Source organism: Anas acuta, chromosome 1, assembly GCF_963932015.1.
Source record: "Anas acuta chromosome 1, bAnaAcu1.1, whole genome shotgun sequence".
Taxonomy (NCBI): Eukaryota; Metazoa; Chordata; class Aves; order Anseriformes; family Anatidae; genus Anas; species Anas acuta.
This window is the reverse complement of record NC_088979.1, coordinates 136,811,658-136,833,956: the sequence shown is the minus strand read 5'-3', so window position 1 is coordinate 136,833,956 and position 22,299 is coordinate 136,811,658. Positions and strand designations below refer to the sequence as shown.

Genomic DNA, 22,299 nt, shown 5'->3' with positions numbered 1-22,299 from the left:
GGAGCCACGTAAGTAGACCTTGAGTCCTGTGATGTTAACCCTTCATTTTTATCAGTTGTTTGTAATTCTGAGTCCTTGAAACCTATACTACTGAAAACTCTGTCTCACTAGCAGCTGATTTATTTCTGAATAATAGTGATAGTAGTGATTTATCTACTTGACTAAATGGTGAAAATGTTTAATTTTATAGCAAGTAAAAAAGTAGCTTAAATAACCTCCATATGGCATATTTTCTAGTATATTTTCTCCCTTGTCCTCTAATTTAAAGGTAAAAAAAAAAAAAAGAAAAAAAAAAAGACTCCACGGCTCAGCTTGGCCTCAAGAACAAAAGTGCATCTTACACTGCTGTGAGTTACTCCTAAATTGCTATATACATGTTCATCTGATCTCTGTCTGCTTGACTTAATTAAAACATTGGAATGTTTGTTCAGTAGATAAGAACGTTTCTGGGAGTTATTTAAATTAGTAAGTACTCTGCTTACTGTCATTAAATGTCTTTCCTCAATCCCTTCTCCCCTATTCCTTGCAGTACATAGCAATAAGTGATATATGACTATAAAATAATAATAGGTCACTGATAGTTGAAGGCAAAAACTAAATGAATGCTGAACCTCCTCATTTGGAAGGTTTAGTATGATGGTTTTTTTTTGTTTGTTTGTTTGTTTTGTTTTTAAGAAAGCCTTGTAATTAAAAATCCTGTTTGTTTTACTTTTGTTTTGTTTTGTTCCATTTTACATACAGTTTTCATTCAATTCTGATTTTAATAGGAGCTAGCAATTGCCTGCCTGCCTGCTTTTCCTCTTTCCCTTGTGGCAGTATTTGGAGCACCAGCTGATGGTCATACAGAAGTGTCTCAGTGAACACCAGGCCCAGTGTAGCTGTGTCATGGGCTATTTTAGTCACCCAGTTTACCAGGAGCCCTTCTGCTTCTGTGAGGTGCTATACATGTTTTTCTGGTAACATTAATGTCTCTAAATACCAGCACTGAGAGAAATTTTCACTCTTCTTTCTTTGAGAACATAACCTCCTTGGATGCACAATTTTCCAGCGATTTAAACAGTGTTTAAACCTGACTGATGCATAATTAGGCTACTTCATGCTCTTATTCCCTGTTGAACTGACATTTTTTTATTGCCTTCTGAATTGTTCTTGCATTTTAACAGTATCAAGACTTTGGCTTTAGGAAGGTTGTGGCTTCTCTCTTTTTTGTCATTAACTTTGGATCCTGACACAAACAAAACAATTTCTTCAGAGAGGAAATTCATGTGAGCCTGAGTGGTACAAACAGTTTCCCCTCACCAGCTATGTATCTGCCTTATTGAGTTAGCTTCAGTTCTCTGGGCTGTCATGAGAATATTTGCTTAAGCTTTAGACTTTAGGATGTTTATAGGTTCTTGGAAGATCAAGGTCTTTGTGGTGCACTTGTGCTTCAGAGAGGACAAGATTTTGGTGAGGTGCCTGTTGTAGTGCTGACAGAAGGAATTAGTTTCACCTTATTTCAGTCTCTGCAAAGTTGTAGACTACCTGAAAACATCTTTCAGTTTAGTAGTAGCAATTGGAATAGACTGATAATTAAATATTATGATTGCTGAACATTACCATTTGCAGAGTAATCTTAATTTGAATACATTTTTTCATCCCCTTTGTATGAAATATTCAGCAAGGTTTGTGTTTTTCCATTTCTCAGATTTAGTATTGTGTGGAATTTATTTTATTCTTTTAAATATGAGCGGCTTCATGTTTTACCTGTCCCTGTAAGGCATCCAGCTGCTCAACCTCTGTGAAAGCAAAGCATTGTTTAATGTTTCCTGATCACCAGGTGAATATCAAGTGCAAAGGAAAAAAAACTGGTACATCACATTCTTTTGTGTTGTTAGTTGTTCTTATAATTTCATTTGCAAGAAAAATGAGGGACTGGAAAGGCTTTCTAGATGTCATAAGTAATCCTTTTTGTCAAGAGGTTAATAAGCTCATGGAAATTCCTGCTGTTTACAAAATCTGTAAGGGCTAGTAACCACATATTTAAGGCTTCTGCTATTAATTTCATACCTGGTGTCTTGAAATAAACTGGAGAATACAATTTAGTTCATTGATGTGAGATGTGATAATTCAAAGTTAATTAATAAAAATTCACCATTCCTACCAAGTTAGTTTGTCTAAAGCATTTCATAATTAGAAAATTTCTGGAAGGCATGTTTTTTATTAATCCATACTTTGCTGTCTATTGAAAAACATCCTTCCTCCCTTAGGAAGGATTTAAGAGGAGCTAAATTTTATTTTATTTTTATAGTGTTTTGCAAACAGAGCCAAGTAGTTCAAAATAGTTAATTAGCTGTCTATGTAGGAGAATTATCTCCCCAAAATTTCACTGTTTCTTTATATGGAAAATTGTCTGTAAGTAGCGATTGTCATGTGCTTCCCTGTGGATAATTTCTGTGGGATCTCTTCACTTAGCAAATACACAGGGCTACAGGCTGCTGTAAGGAACACGTACAGTACCTTATTATCTGAGGAATGGTATGTTTTATTTACACAAACCTAGTTCTGAGGGGTATAATTCAGGCTGTCACTTTCTGCTTTGATTAACTGTGCAACTTTAGCATTCTCCGTACATACTGAATTAAAAGATAACTTACTCTGCTTTAACACCCCTATCCCCCCTCCCCCCCCCAGTGCACTTCCTAAAGTACAAAGAATTTTCATTGTTCTTTAGCAAGTACATGGTCTAGGTGAGGCTTTGCTAGACAGTGCTATAATATATTGTCTTACCTCACAAGGAATTGGTATCAATGAGAGATATCATCAGGTAATTTTATATATGGTTGAAGGGAGGTGCAGAATCTTCTCTTTGTGCTTCATACTTGACCCAACCTAGCTGACTGTTGCTCAAAGGGCAAGTGCTCACCTAATCCTCAACAATTTATCCCCATTTGAACAGCCAACGAGTTTTGGTCAATGAGCAATAAATGCAGGTGGCACACATTTAGGGTGACTACTATGCCACTTGCTACTCTGAGCAAGAAGCAGGATGGTCTCCTACTAGGCTGTTCAGGCAGACAATCATCAAAAAAGACTCCTCCACTAAGGATATAAAGGATATCGCTGATATTTAAACAATGTGCTTATCTAGGGAAGATTTCTAAGGGTCCCTTCTGAAAATGATATGCAGGGCCCAGCAGGATAACAAGCATTGAACAGTGAGGATCAATGCAAAAGCCTCTGCATCTGGTAAGGACTTTCAGCTGTCTCGTTTTTCAGCTTTTCCTCATTCTGAATGTTGCATGCACTCACGCTTTCATCTTTGTATTTTTCCTGTTCAGACATTTCTATGTACAGCTGCATGTGCTGGATAATACCACATTGTTTCCAGTAGCTTTATTTTCACTGAGGGTTTTCTTTTTTCTTGGTATGAATTGTGTTTCAAAACTACTTGACAAGGCTGTATAATACCATTCATGAAGCTGAATAATTGGAGAGGGGGAGGAGGAAAGCTGTACAGGTGTAGATACACAGGCAGATTATTCCAGATAGCAAGAGCTGCAGAGGAGTTGGTTTATGCAGCAGAAGTGCTGAGGTTGTAAGTAGAACAGAGAAGGGAGGCAGCTTGAGAAGAGTGCAAGTTTTTAGCAAGGGGAATAGAAAGAGAGCAGATCTGTGAAGTATTTTGGATGAAGTCCATCGGGAGCTTTACAAACCAAGAAAGATATTACTTATGCTGGGTCAAGTTTCTTTGCACGCAGATGTTGTGTTAGCTCTTGCATTGTCATTATCTTGGATCCCTTCAGTGTGACTAATATTGCACAAATTTCAAGCCTTATTTTCATCTCTGTGCATGCTCAAATGCAAGGAATAAGCCTTTAAAAGCTTTCTCTGTCACTTGTCCATCTACTACAAAGTGAAACCCTGAAACGTAAAACCTACTTTTCTCTACTACCTACTACTCAGTTTTAAAAGAACAAGCAGGGGTGAGCATCCCTTTACAGAACAAAACTAACATGTGTGCTTTGCAGTTCCAGCTACAGAACTGTTAAAAAAATAAATAAATAAATGCTCATTATATTCTTTTGTGTGATCAGAATAAGGAAAGCAATTCATCTGCAATAGCTAGCTGCTTTGACTCTGGGAAGAGGCTGTGGACATGTTTCTGTTTCTCTTGAAAAATTTAGTATGGTTCATTTTGTTCTATGTTCCATGCCTGTGTTTCTGTGACGTTCCTTTCTCTCCCAGCAACGGTTTATTTGGGAAGTGGCTTTTGATGCTGTATGGTATTTAGACAATGTGTATCCAGTGCCATGATCAAACCTGGCTTAGCGTAACTAGTCAGAGTTGCAAGCACATGGTAATGTCCGTAAGGAATTAAACTAAAGCCTTCAGCACTGGGCAAAGGGTCTATCCAGAAGAGCAAGGATCTGTCAGCGGAATTGTACCTCATATGTAATTCCTACAAATCTGCGAGTGGGAAATGCCAATACTTATTAGACCGTGCATTAAATATCGTTGAACAGCTGTTCTGAGAGCCTTTCATTCATAGTGTTGTTAGCAATGAATGAGGTATTATGCTCTCTTTCCACATTTTTAAGTGAAGTGTAACAATATGTTTGAGAAGGAGAAATAGTGTAAAACATACCCTGCTGCCATTCATGTTCCAAGACATTTTTTTGTTCTGGGGTATCTAAAATTAATTATGCTCAAAATAAGTATTGAGTATACAGTCTCAAGTATAGAATATGGAATTACAGTATTGTATGTTTTTAATAAAATCTCTCTCATATAGCAGAATTTTTCAGAAACAACAGTTCTTGAGATCTAACCTTACCATTTCCATAGGGCTGTACTGTCTTTGTTCTCAGCATTCCTTCAATATACATGTGTTTTAATCATGTTGCTTTAGAAGGCTGCAGTGAAAATTAGGTGTGATGCTTTCCAATGTCCTATTTTGGAAACTTTGGTTAGCCTATTCTTCTTACATTTCCTCTCAATTCTCTCCTTGTTTTACACTAATGTGAATTAGATTCTGGAGTTTCTTGTGTCTTTACTAATTATAGAAGCGTCTTGCTTGTCTAGTTTAATGTAATTTTGATGCATATTCAGATAAACTTGTATAAAAAGATCCCACCTGATATCCTGTTAAAGATCACATAAAAGGACTCTGTTTTTCCCTTGGGTCACCCACAGATGCAGTGCACTGACAAAGGTGCACGCATCTCAGACATCAGCCTGTTTGTACCTTTGTTGACCTTATGGTGCAGAGATAAATTTATCATGCAATGTGTGAGCTTCTTGGTCTCTCTCAGCTGTGGTGGTCTGAACCTAACAAGTAAAAATAATGTTTAGAATTTTTATTGTTTTTAAAGAAAGCTTTGGAAAGGAGTGCAAAGCAGTGTTCTTACATCCAAACTCCTGAGGCTTAGGAAAATACCTTCCTGGAGGCTAGACCTGTCTGTCAGGGAGCTTTTGAAACATCTTCTTAAATGTCTGATACTGACTGGGTGAGGAACAGTGGACTGACCCACCAGTGAACCTTTTAATTTCTTGCTCATGCCAGAAGTGTGGTTTCCAGAGTCTTCCAATACAAAGGAACTTAGCATTTAAAGGTATTCCCTCTTTTGGTTTACTTTATTATTTGCCAAAGAATGGGTTAAAATGTGTTCATTTTGAATCTCAATAGAGTGGAAAAAAATTACATTAAGATAGTAATTTTGAGGCATATTCATTCATCTACCATCATCCTATCTACCTAACAGTAATTCTGTTTACTATATCATGATTCCTCTTGGACTTTAAAGGTATTTTTTAAATAGTGTTAAATCCATAAAAGGTGGCCTACAAGGCATTCCAGAGGGTTTGCATTTTATTCTTCTTTTAGTTTTTAATTTGGTTGATTTGCGTGCTTTGTTTTTATATATGTTACAAAGACTTGTGATGTCCCTTTATAAATGATTATGGCTGTACTTATTCTTGTTTTCTTTTTGAAAGAAAAGTGTGAGTTAAACATGAAGTTGTCTGTGCTTTGGGTGGAGTTAGACCAGATGACTTCCAGAGGTGCCTTCCAGCCGAAGCTATTCAATAATGATAAAACATTTTAATGAAAGGTTCATGTTGTCTTTTTGAGCTCTTTAGTTTGCCTGTGCAGCACTTTTTCATGAAGCCATTTTGGAACATGAGATATTCCTGTTTTTTTGTATACAGGCATTATCAGCTGTGTGTGCGTAGGACTGGGAATGAAATCTTAATACTCCTGTGTCATCTTAGTAGCAGTCACTGACTTATGCAAAGAAAAATACAGTCAGAGTAGCAGGTCCGTTTTGTCACTGTGTCAGACAAACACATTTCTTTGTCCTGTAAAATAGATCTGTAGCTCAAAGTAGCAACTTCTCAGCTTATTAATTCTGCTGCTGTATTTTTAACTTCAGTATTTCATATTATAGTTTGTGACACAGAAATGCTTATTACCACCAAGTGTCACATTCATTATGAAAGTGGAATCATTGCATCCACTTAGTGGATTGCAATGATTCTAAAAAAAAAATAAAAATAAGAGGACTAGCATGATTCAAGTCATTTCAGCCAAAGAATTAAAGAGGACAGTGGAAGGAATTTTAGAAATATCAAACCAAGATGGTTAAATAGTTTGTAGGACCTTATTACTGAACAGAACTTGTCATTTGTGCTTAGATATTAAATTACTGAAGATTAAGATAAAATATGATAACCAAAATGACGTAAAGAGTTTGATTTTGAGTTGAAGCAGCTCTTCAACTCAAAATTAAAAAAGGGGTTAATTTGAAATGTTGCTGTTTTTTGGCCTAAGGTGATTTCTGCTCCTCTCCCCTTCTCTATTTAACCCAGTCACCAAGCCAGAGAATTCAATTACTCATTTAGCTCTGCTTTCAAGCTCTTAATATGGTTATGTTAACCATATAATCGGACATTTAAGAATGCTAAGCAGATTAATTGATCATAAAAATGTTATTCTGTTCTACCAACAAATTACATAAGATCTAGAACTCTGAAATAATATACATTTGAAATTGAAAGAACAATAGAAGCTGAGAGAAAATACACTAAACACAGAAAAAAAAAAAAAAGAAGAATCACAAGGACAGGATTGCAGGCTGACAAATAACCATCTGGATCATCTTGCTTTCAATATCTAGTTATCTTAATCTTAGGTCTGGAGAGGACATATGGCATGGTCTTTTCTAATTCTTCTCTATCATGGTCAAGCATGTTATGCATTCTTCTTTATAAACCAAATAAGATTGAAATTCTTTGTGGAAAAAGTATGGAACTCTGAAAGCATAGAAGTGCTTTCAATGTTTGAAACTTTCCATTAAAAAAATCAAGATTTGCTTAATAATAATTTTAGCCTGGCTCTGGTTAATCCTTATCTTTTCATATGTATATGGTTAATTCTTTGGTGGGAGGTGCTCATCAGGTTATGTGTTAAATTCCATTTATTTGTTCTATGGCAACAGAAATTACTATGGATTTGTCTGTTTGTTATTATTTCAGAGTAATTGTATTTTTTTTCTTTTTTTTTTTTTTTGGGGGGGGGTCTGTTTTAAGTTCATTCCGTTGCAAATTCAATGGAAAGAATGTCTCAGGCAAAGGGAAAACATGTCAAATAACAGGAATTCTGTGATTCTGTGAATAATGGAGTATGCGTTCTCAGATTGTGACACTGGTCGTCTCCAGAGTGACTAACAGCCTTTTGCTTTTATTTTGGTAAAACCATTAAACAGTCAGTCCTGTTCTAACATGACTACAAAAAATGGAAGCTGACCGGCTTGTCCTTGAAATGCGTGAATGGGCTGATGCAGGGTTCGGCAGCTCACCTCTCCCCAGACGGCGAGAGTGCTCTCCCTCCTGGCTCTCCAGCCGAGCCTCTGGCAGCCGTTTTCAGCAGGAATGACCCCGTGCCAGACTCTGTGGAGTCCCTGGAGTGCTGAAGCCTTGAAGACTGAATTTAAACAACAACAAACCAAGTAAATGTAACAAAGAGAGCTTGAAAATCTTCCCTAAGAGTTTTCAAATGGCTCGCACACTGATACAAATGTACTGTTGATGCATTTTTGTTGGAACTGGGAACTTTGAACGTTAGGGGATTGCTACCACCGTTTGTAAAGCATGCGTGTTGGATAAAGTGGGCTGTTGATAAAGCTGCACAGCTTTTTCACTCTGCCAGGGACAACCGAACCTATATGAAGCTGTAGTTCAGAAACAGATTTATTGATAAATATAGGATGTTGTTAAGGGAATGTTATCCTTGAATTCATAGACAAAGATGACAACATTTCACATACACCGTGCTAGTGACGGCAATGGTTTGTCTCTGTTCACTGACTGAAAATTAGATGAATCTGAATTTAATGTATGTTTTACTGGTTACTTTGCTGCTTTGTTCTGCTTGTTTTTAGGTTCCTCCTAGATCCCTCTCCAAGGCAAAGACTATGTGAGCACTTGTGTTCAGAAATAGAATCTCATCTTTGTTCAGGAACTCCAGACTAGTTCCTTCCTCACAACCCCACTGAAATACATGATTTTTGCAATATGTTTAAAACTGCTATATAACTGACAAGTTGGTTTTTGTCCTATTACAAACCATAGCTCTTCTGAAAAACTAAAGTTATTGTAAATAAATAGTTGTTTCTGAGTGTACATACTATCCATACTATCAATCTATCCAGTCTTAATCTATCTCAAAACATTTCATTTTTAAGTTCTTAGTTTTTAATTAGGCTGGAGGAATTTGCAAGGGTAGCAAATACAGTGGATCTGTGTGTGTTTGAAAGAGATCCATTTGTGATTTGAGAAGTAGCTATGATGATCCAAGAATGTAAAACATCTTTGGAGTCCTAGAGCTAGCCCATTTTGCAGGCTTACTTCTCTGCTTTACTTCTCTCTCTCTCTTTTTTGGTTAATTACCTGCACTGCATCAGATCATCCAATTTTAAGTGTGCATCATTTCCTATCTCTTCCTGTTTCTGTAGCAGTATGGAAATTGTGCACCTCTGAAAGTTGGCCCTGACGTGTTGGAAATGCTGTTTCAAGACCTCTTGTGGTCTTTACTTCATACGAAGAATAAGTTAAAAGTCAACCAGTTCCTACAGATGCATGTCTGACTTACTGCCGTGTGCTTTCAAAAATAAGGAAAAAAATGAGGAGACCAATTTCTGAGTCTGTGGACTGAATTTGGGGAAAATTTGACCTGAGCCCAATAATGTGAGCCTTAAGCTTGTAGCCAACACTTTCTTCCATCAGTTCAGCATAGGAAAATATATAACCATTACTCTACGTGCGGTCTGTGCAGTTCTGATACAGCTGTTTTTACTGGAAAGTAAGTTGTTTGCTTCACCCTTGCGTCCAGAAAGGGCTCTGTGTAACACTGAATTTGCCTGCACCTTCTGGCATATTTATTAGTGCATCTTCTGAAGTTAGCTGTTCTGCGTACTAGTTCAGTTAGCTGAACTGCTGTTCTGGTGTGTAAATGCAGTAAAGTAATGATGCGTGCCTATGTACCAGGGAACAGAATTGAGGTCAGATTTGGCATCAAGCTCTGATTTTAGGCACTTCCTACTTTTTTTGTTTGTTTATCTTTTGTTGCTTTCTTGTTTTGTGTTGTGTCATTCCTCCTACCTCCTCCCCCCATCTTCATTCTGTTTTCCAGGCACTTCATCCAGTGGTGCTTTTGGGTTTCCCTGTACTGAGAATACTGGATCACCTGGTTTTGGTTGACTTTTATACATTTTTTCCATGGTTCTGAGTAAACACTGGGACAATTTCTGCTCTAGCCTTTGTTCCTGAGAGGTGTTTGGGGTAGGATTGTAAAAAAGAAAAATGAATTGTTTTAATGATGTTCACTAGAACTCTTAATAATTTCTAGGCTTTAATTTGGATCCAAATGTGAGCACATCTTGTATTTATTTTTTGGCTAGCAGGGCAAAGTGTGTGTTTGGAAAAGGATTCAGATTACACAGAGGCTGCTTGGACCACTGGCTTCAGCAGATGGAACTGTTTAGCAGATACTCACCCCTGTTCTGTATTCCTCCTTAAAAGGTTTTTGCACCCTAATGGCCAGCATTTAGATAGTGGTATTTTAAATCTCTTGTGTGTAAAGTTGAGAAATAATACAACAAGTATCATAATCTGCGTAGTCTTCCTCCACCCTTCTGCAATAATGTTGATTATAAAACCAAAAAGCTATTCATTGATAAAATCTTTCCCGAGCAGGGGTCATTTGTCCATTTCCTGAGCCATGCATAACTCTGAGAATACTGTTTTTCTCATGAACAATTCTTCCTTTTTGTAATCTCTGTTCTATTTTCCATATGCTGTCCCTGGATTATTTCCAGGAAAAAAAAAAAAAGAAAAAGAAAAAAAAAAAACACACAAAACACCAGATACTCCCCACCAAAGCTACCAGAACTCACCCACAATTTGGTACTTCATAGCCTCTGCTCTCAGACTTGCATGTAAGTACCTTTATATGGGATGACTGCCAAACACTTTTCAAACACTGACATGTCAAAGCTCCAGTTTCTTCCTCATGTAAGCTGTTTAAGACTTGTAGCAGCTTTAGAGTCCATTTACTTGATTAAGAATAGTAGAATTTGGTCTTGGCTTTTTCTTGTGCATCTATAATTTAACGTGGAAACATATTTTTGTTACTTAATTAGGTTAGTTACATATTTTTGTTACTTAGGTGTTTTTTTCTTTCTTTTTTTTTTTTCCAAACAAATGCTTTTTTACTTCTGTCACTTACAAGGTTTATTTGAACTAAATTATATTACAACAACTAAACAGAAACAGTATTTCTGCCTAATACTTCTGTCTTATGATAGCAACACACTCTGTAAACCTCGGATTCTCCAGTTAGAATTTGTTAAAATTACTGTACTTGAAAGTGACTTGCTGGGAAATGGTGGAGCATGGTTGAAATCTTTATCTAATTATATGCAAAGCTGGCATTCAGATTGCTCCACCGTCAGCAGGATAGTCGGCCTAGAATCTGAGAAAGAGAAGTGCTAGAGAGATAAGTCATGTTTAGGGGAATGGGAGGATGCTGAGAAACAGGATATGACACAGAGGCCATGGGAAAAAGTAAAAACTCATTTGCCACAAACTCAGATGCTCGTGCTGAAGCTCTCCTTTCAAAACAGAGGTTGTAGGTCCTGGTGAGGGTGGAGGCTCTGCATAGGCACAGGGGTAGCTATTAAGAGCAGTTGCCATAGGGGGGCCCTGTACGGTGCACTCACATGTATGCTGCTGGTTTACGGTCTGCGTTTAGTATATGATGAATGGTACTAGAATACAAATAATTATTAACGTTTGGCAAAAGCAGCAGCTTGTAGAAGCTGGGACAGTCACAAAAATGAGTAATTTTATGCTTAGAGAAGATTTGTGCCTGGAACAAAACACTGGGGATCTAAGGAGGAGCCCTTAGTGTTGCTAATAAATATCCACTTAGGCAGATTTGTCACTCATGTCTCTGAAAGTTTTGTGGCTTGACGAAAAGGACGTTCTTTTATTTCTTGAGCAGCTGTTCTTGTAAATGGGTGCAGCTGTACCAAAGTGTCCATTGACACCAATTGCTTACTGATTTAGTGGATTGGTTGTGGGGGGTAAGTGTAGTCAATCAAATAGAGCATTTTTTTTACTGGGAACTAAGGAAAATGTTGTGAAATTCAGAGCTGAGGTTTGCTGCACTGAAGCAAGCACAAATGTGACATATCTGTGACATTGCTGTGAAAGCTTTTGTGGGATATGGATGTCGATTATAGTTTGGTATTAACTGAAACAGATTCACTGGAGATATCTCTGTTTAAGTCAGCGAGGGCATGACCTACCACATGCAACGTGGAAGTAATTTGAAGGACTTCCTATGGCAAGAACAACACTTGATATGTAATAAAGTGGTTTTCTTGTTTTGTTTTGTTTTGCTGTTGTTGTTGTTAGAAGTTTGTGAAAATAGGAGTTACTAACTTTTGGGCAATTCAGAGATGATTTTTTTTCCTTATTCTCATTCCAGAAGTTTTTTTTTGAAAGTTTATTGGAATGTTGTTTGGCATTTTCTGGTGGGATTGAGTTTGCATGTCTGTTTTGAAGGTCCTGCCCCCTCCCCCCCCCCCCCCCCAACCATCCCATTCTAACAGTGAACTTCCTACATTTACACCATTAGGAGAAAGGTTTTATTCTTGTCTCTGCTAATAATTTGTTGAATAGCCTTGAAAGAGACATTCTATCATCCTGTTGTAGGGATAAATTATTTAATTGCCTACAAAATGTTTTATAAATTTACAGTAAGGTATTTCAACACAGTCTTTGGTAGGTAATACTGGAGCTTTGGATCCTTATCCTAAGGACTTTTTGTAATGGTGAAATTCAGGAAGACATTGCTTCTCAAATTCTATCAAAATTGAGCTGAAATATTGGAAGGTATACTTTTTGGGAGGAGTTTTTCCCTTTTATAAATGGCTACAATTTTGAGAAGATAAGTAACTTTTCTAATTCTGCATGCCAGTTAAGTGGTATGCTATTTTAAAACATCTAGATTTATCAATAAATAATACAGGTAATCTCATCTTCAACTACTGTTGCACTGTTGTCCTTTGATGAAGATACCCAAACACTTTCCCTTTCCGCATCTGAAAAGGAAACAAAAGTCTGTCTTTTAATCTGGTAGGAAAGTTTAGTTGCTCTGGAGAAAATGGTATTTTAAGATCTTAAATTTCTCTCAGTTTCACAAGTGTGGTTGGCCATGTTGAGGAGGGAAATGCACATTATGTTTTCAGTTTGGAGACAGTGGAGAAGAAGGAGCATTGGGCACTCACTACTTACTAGACAGCACAGAATCCACAGGCAAGTGGTGTTTTAAGTGGCTCCATGCTTCAGACTTCTGGATTACCCTAAGCAGAAAATTCTTTGCCTCTTGTGAACCAAAACCAAGGGGAACCCATATTCCATGTGCTACGGAAACCTGCCAGATGTGACCTATTGGTGAATGCACTTGGCAATACATCAAGCTAGCTGCGTACTTCTAAAAAATAATAATAATAATGCTTAACTTCGTAATTTTCTAACAGAAGCAACTTGATGCAATTCTTGGATGCTTTGAGATAGTTCTTTATTCATATAAGCTCAGGAAATGCTATAGCTGCTTGGTGGTTTTATGTCTTTTTAATTTTTATTATTATTATTATTTGTCACATGTGTATCCAATTACAGGTTAAGTTAGATCTAGATTTTTGATGTTGAAGACTTGCATTAAATGAAATTATGAACCAAGTACTAGACTTTTTACATTGTCCATTTTCAGAGCGATTTTGTTTGGTGGAGATTTTTTAAGGAGAAAATGTAACTATCCCTTAATTTGTTGTCTGTACTGTTATTTACATATTGGTGCTGAAACTGGCAATCCCTCTAGTTTGTTGTGGCCCTGAGAGAGGCTTTTGAGATCTCTCCACATAGCAACTACTAGAGGTATAACCTTGCCAGCGCTTTCAGAAGGTGACAAATCATCTTCTGTTTGGTAAATGTCTGGTAACACTTACTGTCACAGTTTTAGTGCTGAAAAAGCTGATCACATGCCCACTTCCCAATTGAGTGTTTTTCCTGTTTTTTTTTTTTTTTTTTTAATTATTATTATTGTTGTTGTTTATTTCACTTTAGTTTGTTTTTAATATTTTAAGTGTTTTTGTTTGGCTGGTTGGTTGGTTTTAGCTCTCTCAAACTTCACTTTGAGAAAGTTATGCTGGTGGGTTTTTTGTTTGTTTTAATAGATGTGCCATTCACCTTTACATTTTCTCCCTTTTATTTAATTCCCATTTGGAATAAAATGTATGAAATGTTTTTGTACTGTATCAGGACATGGCAAGAAGATTGATTAATATAAACTAAAAATTCAGTCCCAATGTAAACCACTGAAGTCAAGCAAAGTTTCTTTTACTTGTTACAAGACATTGTAAATGCCACTGCGGTTCAATGGGTAGAAGAAAGCTTCTCCAGACAAGTCTGTTTTCCTTTCTGTTGGTTAGTGCTGAACTTATCTAAAATTCCCAGAAATTACTTGTTGATTTAAATTCTCCTAAGGATTATAAAAAGCTGGGAATTTTGAAGTCTGCTTGCTTTTTGATGGCATTTATAATAAGGTGGAAACTTCCCTTTTTATTAAAAAACAAACAAACAAAAAAACCTATTACTGTTAACATTGTTCAGTAAATGTAGATTTTTTTTTTTTGCAGTGTATTTTATATGTCTCTATTGTCATTGCAAGGCCAGCTACTAGTTTCCTTTCACTCACGTTCCTACAGTAGACACACATACACCTTCTCCCTTATGCTTGAAGAGATCCCACATCAAGGACAGAGGAATGTCTTTGCAAATTCAAAATGGCAACACTTCTTTGATAATTTCCAAAAATATTTGATGTTTTTGTGATCAACAGAATGTTCGTTTGCATGGCTTACAAGTGATACTGTTTTGTGGTGCCACATACTTTAAAGAGTAAGGTGAAACATCTGGAAGGCAGAGGCTTTAAATTAATTTGATATGCCTATCAAGAGAATGTACTCTTTTAACACTTGCAACCTGGTATTTCTTGGGTCATTGCTGTTTTCATTGGTTTCTTTTTTTTCTGACATAATGTAAACTATGGCGATACTTTGAATAACATGCGGTGAGTGCATACTGAGAATGTAGGCAATGCACAATGGCATTGGTAAATGAGTGAGTACAATGTATACTTACATAAGCTACTGCAGTTTGTGGAGGTCCATAGATATATCTACAGACAGTGGGCACAGATATTTCAGGATTATTGGAGGATTATTGTGGAAAACACAAAGCTGTACAATATCTATTATTTTATATTTTCTGTATTTTATTTTTGTTTGGATGCTAGGACCCTTTTAAAATCAGGATGTATCTAATTATTTTGGGGCAGGGATGGAGTTTGATAGACCTGAAACTCTTCCATAAGTTTGTGGAGTGGCATATAAGATAATAAAAAATGTCCTTTAAAATGTCCTTTTTATAGGGTAATGCTTTGCTTTTGTTGTTGCAGTAGTAATATGATTAGACTTAACCAGGGATAATCTATGATTCTTATCAAGAATCTAGTTCATGGTCTCCTTGTTCTGGCCACGACTAATGGAGTTTTGGATCTCACCATATGCAAGAGCTTTGCCTCCCAATCTACGTACCAGATAATTTCTCCTTTTGTTTTCCTGTGAAATGGTTGAAACAGATGTCCTCCTTCAGCTGCTTTCCCTATTCCCTTACTCCTTTTTTTCCCTTGTCCTTATTACGAAGCAACTATGGTATTTACTACTTTTCTATTTAGTCCTGCATTTGTTCTTCTGAATATTTATCCTTCTGCCACAATCATACCAAAAACAGTGTATGATTGTTTCAAGTCCCAGTAGGTAGTCTTTATAGATAACTTTATTTAAAGCCCACAGGAACAATCAAGCATTTTTTTATTATGCCTTTTATTCCTGTTTTATGTTGAACAGCTGAGCCCTATACCTTGCCTATCAATATTTTGCCTACAATATTTTTTTTAGATCCACTGACATCAATAGTGACAAGAGTTATTTGTGGATTTATAGTCTCCTTCATTTAGCTGGACAATGATTTTTTTTTTTTACACAGTAACTTCATTTATGTGTGTTAAACAGGTAAACCTAAAAGCAGAACAAGTTCAGTTTATTGTATTAATCTGTCTCTTCGTGTATGCACAGCAGTGTCTGGCATTTTCATGTTGGATTAGTTTCTTCCTCTTGTTGTGGGGATGGTTGCTTCTGTTCTTGGCCCTGTTTCAATGCAGTCTGTTTTGGAGTGTATGGGAGGGCATAGATTTTGTAGTTGCACAAAGAAATAAGGAAGGTCCCAGGGTTTGGGGACAGGGTGACTTAAAATATGCTTGCTGTTGGGTCTGCAGCTGGGAGAGAGCAGTAAATGTCAAATATATTGCATAGCCAAAAACTAAAATTGCTAAGAAAAGAAAATGACTTGTAATTGAATTCTGTAAACCAATAATAATTTCAAGCATCATAACTGTTTTAATTCACCACTCACCACTCTTGACTATAAGTCATTTCAGCCATTGGTAAACTTGAAGTCTGTGGAAACTACCTGAATTGTGGGGTAGGGAATATCAGTGATAGGGGGAGAAGCTTTTCAGCCCATCTGTTTGGAATTGAGAGTATTCCCTAATCTTTAGTTGCTGGATCACCAAGCGGATGCATATCGTAAAATGCATATGCTGCTATCATTTTAATGATATTGTAGGCAGAAAGATAAATTGAAAACTTTTTAAATATAGTGGGGGAAAAAGAGTGGGAGCCTGGGGGCAGCACTGCTGTGCCAGTCATATGTGAGCTTAAAAAACAAACAAACAACAACAAAAAAAAACAGTACCAGCCCCAACCCAACCCCTTCAATAGCTTATATCGCCATGTATCTGTTTATTTCTAATGGCTCTTTTAAATGACAGATTCATAAACTGAAGTATCCAAAACAAAGGCCATGAAGTTTACTTTGGCCATCTCAAGTAAATTTTCCTAATCTAAACATCAGCAGTGCCTTTCATAAATCAGTCCAATGACGTCATCTTTTCAATTAGTGAGCTCGGTATTTGTGCTCTGGTTTAAAAAGCTATTTGACCAGTTAATGTTTTAGGGTTTTGTAGTAGTCCAGACTTCTCACCAGCCGCGGTTCCAAGTAATGTGCTTGAAGTGGGAACACATTTATCAATAATTGCCACTTTTTAAGTGCAGATAGCAGACAGTGATTAATTTCTTGGCCTCCTTTATTGCCTACTAGGAACAACAGGCATTGTCTGTAGACTTTGAAATTGTTCATAATATGTTTTTCACTTTTTGTTGTTTGGAGATACAGACATCTACAATTGAATAAATATTAGCTGTGTTTCTGGGAGGACAAAAAGAAGAAAAAAAATACTGGGGAGGCTGTATTTCCAGGAAAGGCAAAAATGAGACAGTGGTAGAGCTGGAAATGAATCACCTGCCAGCCTGTGTGATAGTGTGTTTTATTTCACACAACCTGCTTGAACTTCAGAAAAGGGCTATTTCAAAGAGACTCAAGTTCTGTCTTCCTTTCCTGCGTGCAGGTTGCAGGGATCAAGCCCCTGCAGACAGGGAAGCTGCCTGTAGTGCTGGGCAGGGGAATGGTTCATTTACAGCCTATCCTTTTTTTTTGTTGATGAAAATGCTTCCTCTGCATGCCACAGAAGCAAGAAAGAGGTTTATTCTGATAAGGTTTTAGCAAAATCCACCAACTGCCAAGAAACAGTCAAGCTGAGAAACAGTATTCTTTCTCTTAATCGCACCTTCCTCTCCCTATGTGGAAATAACAATAAGGGCTGACATGAGCTGAAAAAAGCCAGGAAATTCAGAGCTGAAGCTTAATTCCTATCCTTAGCTCACCCTAGGAACACATCTAGGCATTGCAACACAGATGCTACATAAGGTCACCTACTAGCAGTCCTGAAGGGTCAACTGTGATTGAATTCCTTTAAAGAGAAACCAAAAATTATCTTAAACACACAAACTATTCCATATGCGCATGTATTATGTATGGTTTTGCTTATGCTAATTAAGAGAATTGCACCAGTAAGTGGTTACACGCTTGACCTGAAACATGCAAATGCTTGAAACCTAGCTCTGTGAATCACTTTCTTTCACTGTCCTTTGAAGCAACCTGGGATTGGGTTCCCATTATACTATTTCTGTTCTTCAGCTTTCTACACACAGTGGTCTTTCACCAGACCTCTTGCTACTTATCATTGGTATGTTTCAGCTTGTGGATAGCAGGAATGTTGAGCTAGATAGTCCTTTTTACCATTATTTTTTTCTAACTTATTTCTGAGACAAGTTAGAAGCCATAATGATAGTGCCATTGGCACTTGATATAGCTTGATATTAATTCAGTGAAGACAATTTCTATCGTAGGAATATGCCACATGTCTCTCTTGTGAGCCATGTTTTTATTAGATAGGACAATTTCCAGTTTGGTACAATAAAAGATTATGTTGCGTATTGGTGGTTCACTTCAGGGAGATTTTCTTTACGCTGAATTGTATGATGGTCTTAACCTAGGGATACTGTTGTGAAAATATTAGTTTGGTGATTTTGGTCCTTAAAGAGAATCTCCATTGCTTGCATAACTTGGCCAACATTACCGGACTGCAGAGATGTTTCAGCCTTCCTGGGAGAAGGTCAGTCTTGGAGCACTTTCTGATAACCCAGTGGCAGCAGAGCATTGTCCAAATCTTGCTGAGTATTTGACCATTTTTTAAAGAAATGGAAGACTGAGTGATTTCTGGATAGTGTTAAATCAAAAAAGCAGAGCCAGCATGTTTTTCTGAGTGGCTGAAATACTGGATTCATGCACTATCTAATAACTATAGTAGATAGCTGGTTTATCAATTGCACTGCTGTGGCTTCTGTCTGACCATGCCTTATCTCCCTAGTACTACCGGTTGCAGGGCAAGTACCTTTTTCATCCTTTATGCAGCGGCTTCTCACATGTCTGATGCAGAGGCCTTTTCTTTTCACTTGGGTCACTTGAACATGCCAAGGTCAGCCCGTGTGGGGAGCAGAGTTTGAGTGTTAAGGTTTGCTCCATGCAAATAGAAAGAGGCAGCAAAGGGGAAGCTGTATCTCTAGAGACCAGTATTAAATACATTCCAAGGGGTATTTTTACAAGTTAAATCAAATACTTTAAAAGAACACAAAAAGTAACTTGAGCCTGGAAAGCTGATAACATAGAATTTGTGTGGAGTCTGATACCTGAGTCTGGGGGGAAAGCGGATAAATTGGCCTGCGTACAGGTGAGGCAAGGTAGCCTGGAATAATGGCATTCCAGCAAAATGGGACAAAGATGGCTTTTCAGCCCAGGAAAGCAAAGCTAGTGACAAATTCAAAAGGTGTAAAATTTTTCATTGCTTCTTTTGCTGAGAGTGTTACTGACATGGCAAGTGCTGATTTCCCAAACCTACTAAGAATGCTGAACCAGAACAGACATGACAACTGTGCAGAAAGATGCTCTGATGTCTAAATAGTAAAAGTTTACACACTCATTTTTTGTTTGTTTGTTTTTAATGTATATAGGAATCTGCATCTGCACATGTCCTGGAAGGAGCAAAGGAATTGACATATAAAGATAGAAAGTTGTGATTAGTGGTGTGTCACATATTTTGATAGTTCAGCAACAACCACAGAGAGGGAAAGATAAACGAAGTGGAATGAAATAATATATGGCTAACTTCTGATCGAAAGTTGATAGCGGCAGGCTGTATGTTCAGGGAACAAATTTTCTTTGTCACCAGTCTGACTTACATAATAAATTAAATACAGATTTTTATTTATTTATTTAAGAAAGTAATCCAAGCCAATCTAATCATACAGTTTCTGATAAAACTATAATTTCTGAATTGTGCCCTTGGAGAACTTTTTGTAAATTCATATTAAAAGGAGTAAAAAAAAAAAAAAGCTTCAGGAAGCTGAAGGTTACCTAAATCTTATTGTCAATTGTATGTATAGTAAACTGCCTTGAGCTATATTTAATGGGTTGAACAATTTCTAGGGACTTCAATTCTAATGAATGAGAATAATTGCATATACCTGGTTTCAAGAATGCAAATGTTCAAGTTACAAAATAAACTGCATTTCTGAGACTTCTGTGGAGTCATGAGCATACATGTTGTATGTCAGGTGCTGCATTCTTCCTTCTCTGCAACATTACCAGGAGAACTACATGTAAGAATACAGAGTTTAGTATTCAGAGTTTAGCTTTCTGAGGAGCCTGTGATGAACGATAAATGTGGCAACCAGATTTTCTTCTTACAGTAAAGTTTTCTTGTTTAAGCTTAACATCTTGGAAAAAAGGTCTGAAAGCAGAACATTTTATCTAGGCATATATCTTATTTGAAGCTCATTCTCCTTATGTAAGAACTTTCCTGAGCAGAATGGAAAGTTCATGTGTGCAAGGGGATAAAAAGCATCTTATCAGCAACAATTTCCTTTCTCCCCTAGATTTTTTTAAGGTTTGTACTAGGTGAGGCATCCTTTTCAGTTGCTCTTTCCTTCACTTGTGCTGTCCAAAGACATTTTGATCATACCTGGAGATTTCGGGTACCTCCTGGGAGTACACTGCTGCATCAATGCTTTGCGACAGCCCCTAGTGACAAGGCAGGAGAGAAGAGGGTTGCCTTATCTAGAGCCTTTGTTCCATCTCCTTTGTATTTTATTTTTATTTCTATTTCAATTGCCTGTTGCAAACCTTGCAGTAAACACCCCAGTACCCAATGCTGGTTGAACAAGATGGCCAGTTCTCTGTCACTGAGTGTCATGGGGGGATTCTGTAGCCTGAAGAATGTGAGTCTGGGGAAATGGTGCTCGTAGCAAGTCCCGACTTGGACCTGTCTGTTGGTCTTCCCAGGGAGACACTGAGGGACAGAAGGACATATCTCTGCCCAGTTGACACAGAGCAGGCAAGGCCAGGAGCAGTGATGCCTGCAGCATGCTCCTGTGCACATTCCAGCTGGGCTCCCACACCTCAGCAGCTCTGAAGGTGCCGGTGCCCCATGCTGGGAGCAGGAGCAGCTCCAGGTGGATGCATCTCAGATCTATTGTATTTCACCATTTGGAGGGACTGTGGTGCCTGTTGAACAAATGGGGGGCCAGAAGAGTGGTTGTGGGTCTGGCTGGCAAATGATTCTGCTGGATTATTCAGAGGTCAGCTTTGTGAAGAGGGAGAAGTTTTGTTTTGAAGGGGAAGTATTCAGTGTGCGAATAAGCTAATAATGTCAAATCACTATATAATTATCTAAAATGTTTAGTCTTATTAATAAATAAAGTTGCTGTGTCAGTGGCCTTTGTAGTACCTAACTTATTTCACTGTGCTGTTAATTTTTCTGTTCTTGGATTAAATTGTTTAACCTTATTAAATTGTCTTTTGCTGACAACTGGGGAATCCTGTTTTCCACTGGGGTAGGAATCATCAGTACAGCAGTGTGAATAGCTGGGGAGCCTCTGAAGTTCAGAGAACAGTGATGCTCAGCTCTTTAAATGAATGGCTTGTAGTAGTTGAGCTTTTGGACCCAAGAGTTCTCAAATGTGTTCCACATGGCATGCACAATAGTTTTTCACATATTGCAGAAGAAGAAAGTGGGTCTGAGCAGGTGGAAAAGGAAAGTGTGAAAAAAGTTGGAAAAGAAATAGATTCATTTCTGTGAGTAAAAGTCAGGAAATATGTCCCACTGCATTTCTGTTGAGAAAGTAGTAAGTTTTCCATGGAATGTAGAAGTGAAGCACATCAATATAGTCTTGGTCATGCTTTTGTCACTTGTGCACTTGCCAAGCAAGTGAAAGGAGAGATATTTAAGGCTCTTAGGAATTCAGAATTGATCTGCAAATCCCTTTTTGCATCATGTGAACATTGACTGAAGGAGCACAAATCCTTCTATCTCCATAGTAAATTCTGGAATGATTTTAATCTTTCTGTTCAATTTGTTAAGATCAGTCACAATGTGTAGCAATGTGATTGTTAACTTAAATAACAGTTTCTGCTGAACTATGAAACTTGCATATATTTTCTCTCAGCGGTTCTCTAGATAATGCCCTCCGATTTCCACTTCTTAAAATAATGCTAAATAAGAGAATCTGCCTCTCCTTTCCCCACAACTCTCTTGTTATTCTTTGAAAGTGACCTTTCAAGTACCAACAGTGACTTTTCTTTGGTGTTATCTGTTTTAAGCAGTAGTACTAACAAGCTTGAAGTGCAATCAGTCCAGTTCGTTGGATATTTATCATGTTAGTTGGCCATCAGCTGTTAGGGTCAAAGCATAAAGATTCTTTATCTTCTCCCTCCCGTGATGATAGAAATCTGTATTTTTAAGATAATAATGCAGAATTACCATTTTCTTGTCTGAGACCTCAAGAGCTTCATTTTGTTTCATACTATTTATTTATTTTTCTTTAGTGATCCTTTTCCATTCAGTAAAGTTGCATTTGTCTTTGACCAGCTAATGATTTATTTGGGTCAGAAGCTATAGAGAACTGTTAGCTTTATTAAACACAGTGATAAGGATCTCTGAAATTTTTTCTGGTAAGGTACTCATGTACATAGTGGGTCTTCATCTTGCTCTGTAGGAGGTTTTTAAGTTTATAATCTAATTTCTCAAGCATTCATAGCGGTCTGTTTACACACAATTTGGAGGTCTGTCAGATCTCTAAAAATACCCTATTAAATTATTGCAGCTAACTTTTAATG

The 22,299-nt window shown here is 37.3% G+C and overlaps 1 protein-coding gene across 5 annotated transcripts in view; it reads left to right on the top strand.

The window, feature by feature from the left end:
- Positions 1-22,299, top strand: part of PDE3A (phosphodiesterase 3A) — a 263,316-nt gene that overhangs the window by 99,213 nt on the left and 141,804 nt on the right. The window contains exon 1 of one of the 5 annotated variants that reach the window (XM_068659300.1): positions 3,012-3,228. The exons of 3 other annotated variants lie outside the window; for them this stretch is intronic. In XM_068659300.1, coding sequence (XP_068515401.1) covers positions 3,208-3,228 — 21 coding nt within the window. In that variant the 5' untranslated portion in view covers positions 3,012-3,207. Of the gene's footprint in view, positions 1-3,011; positions 3,229-10,453; positions 10,476-22,299 lie in introns of those variants that run through there. One more of the 5 variants, XM_068659321.1, reaches the window with a different exon arrangement.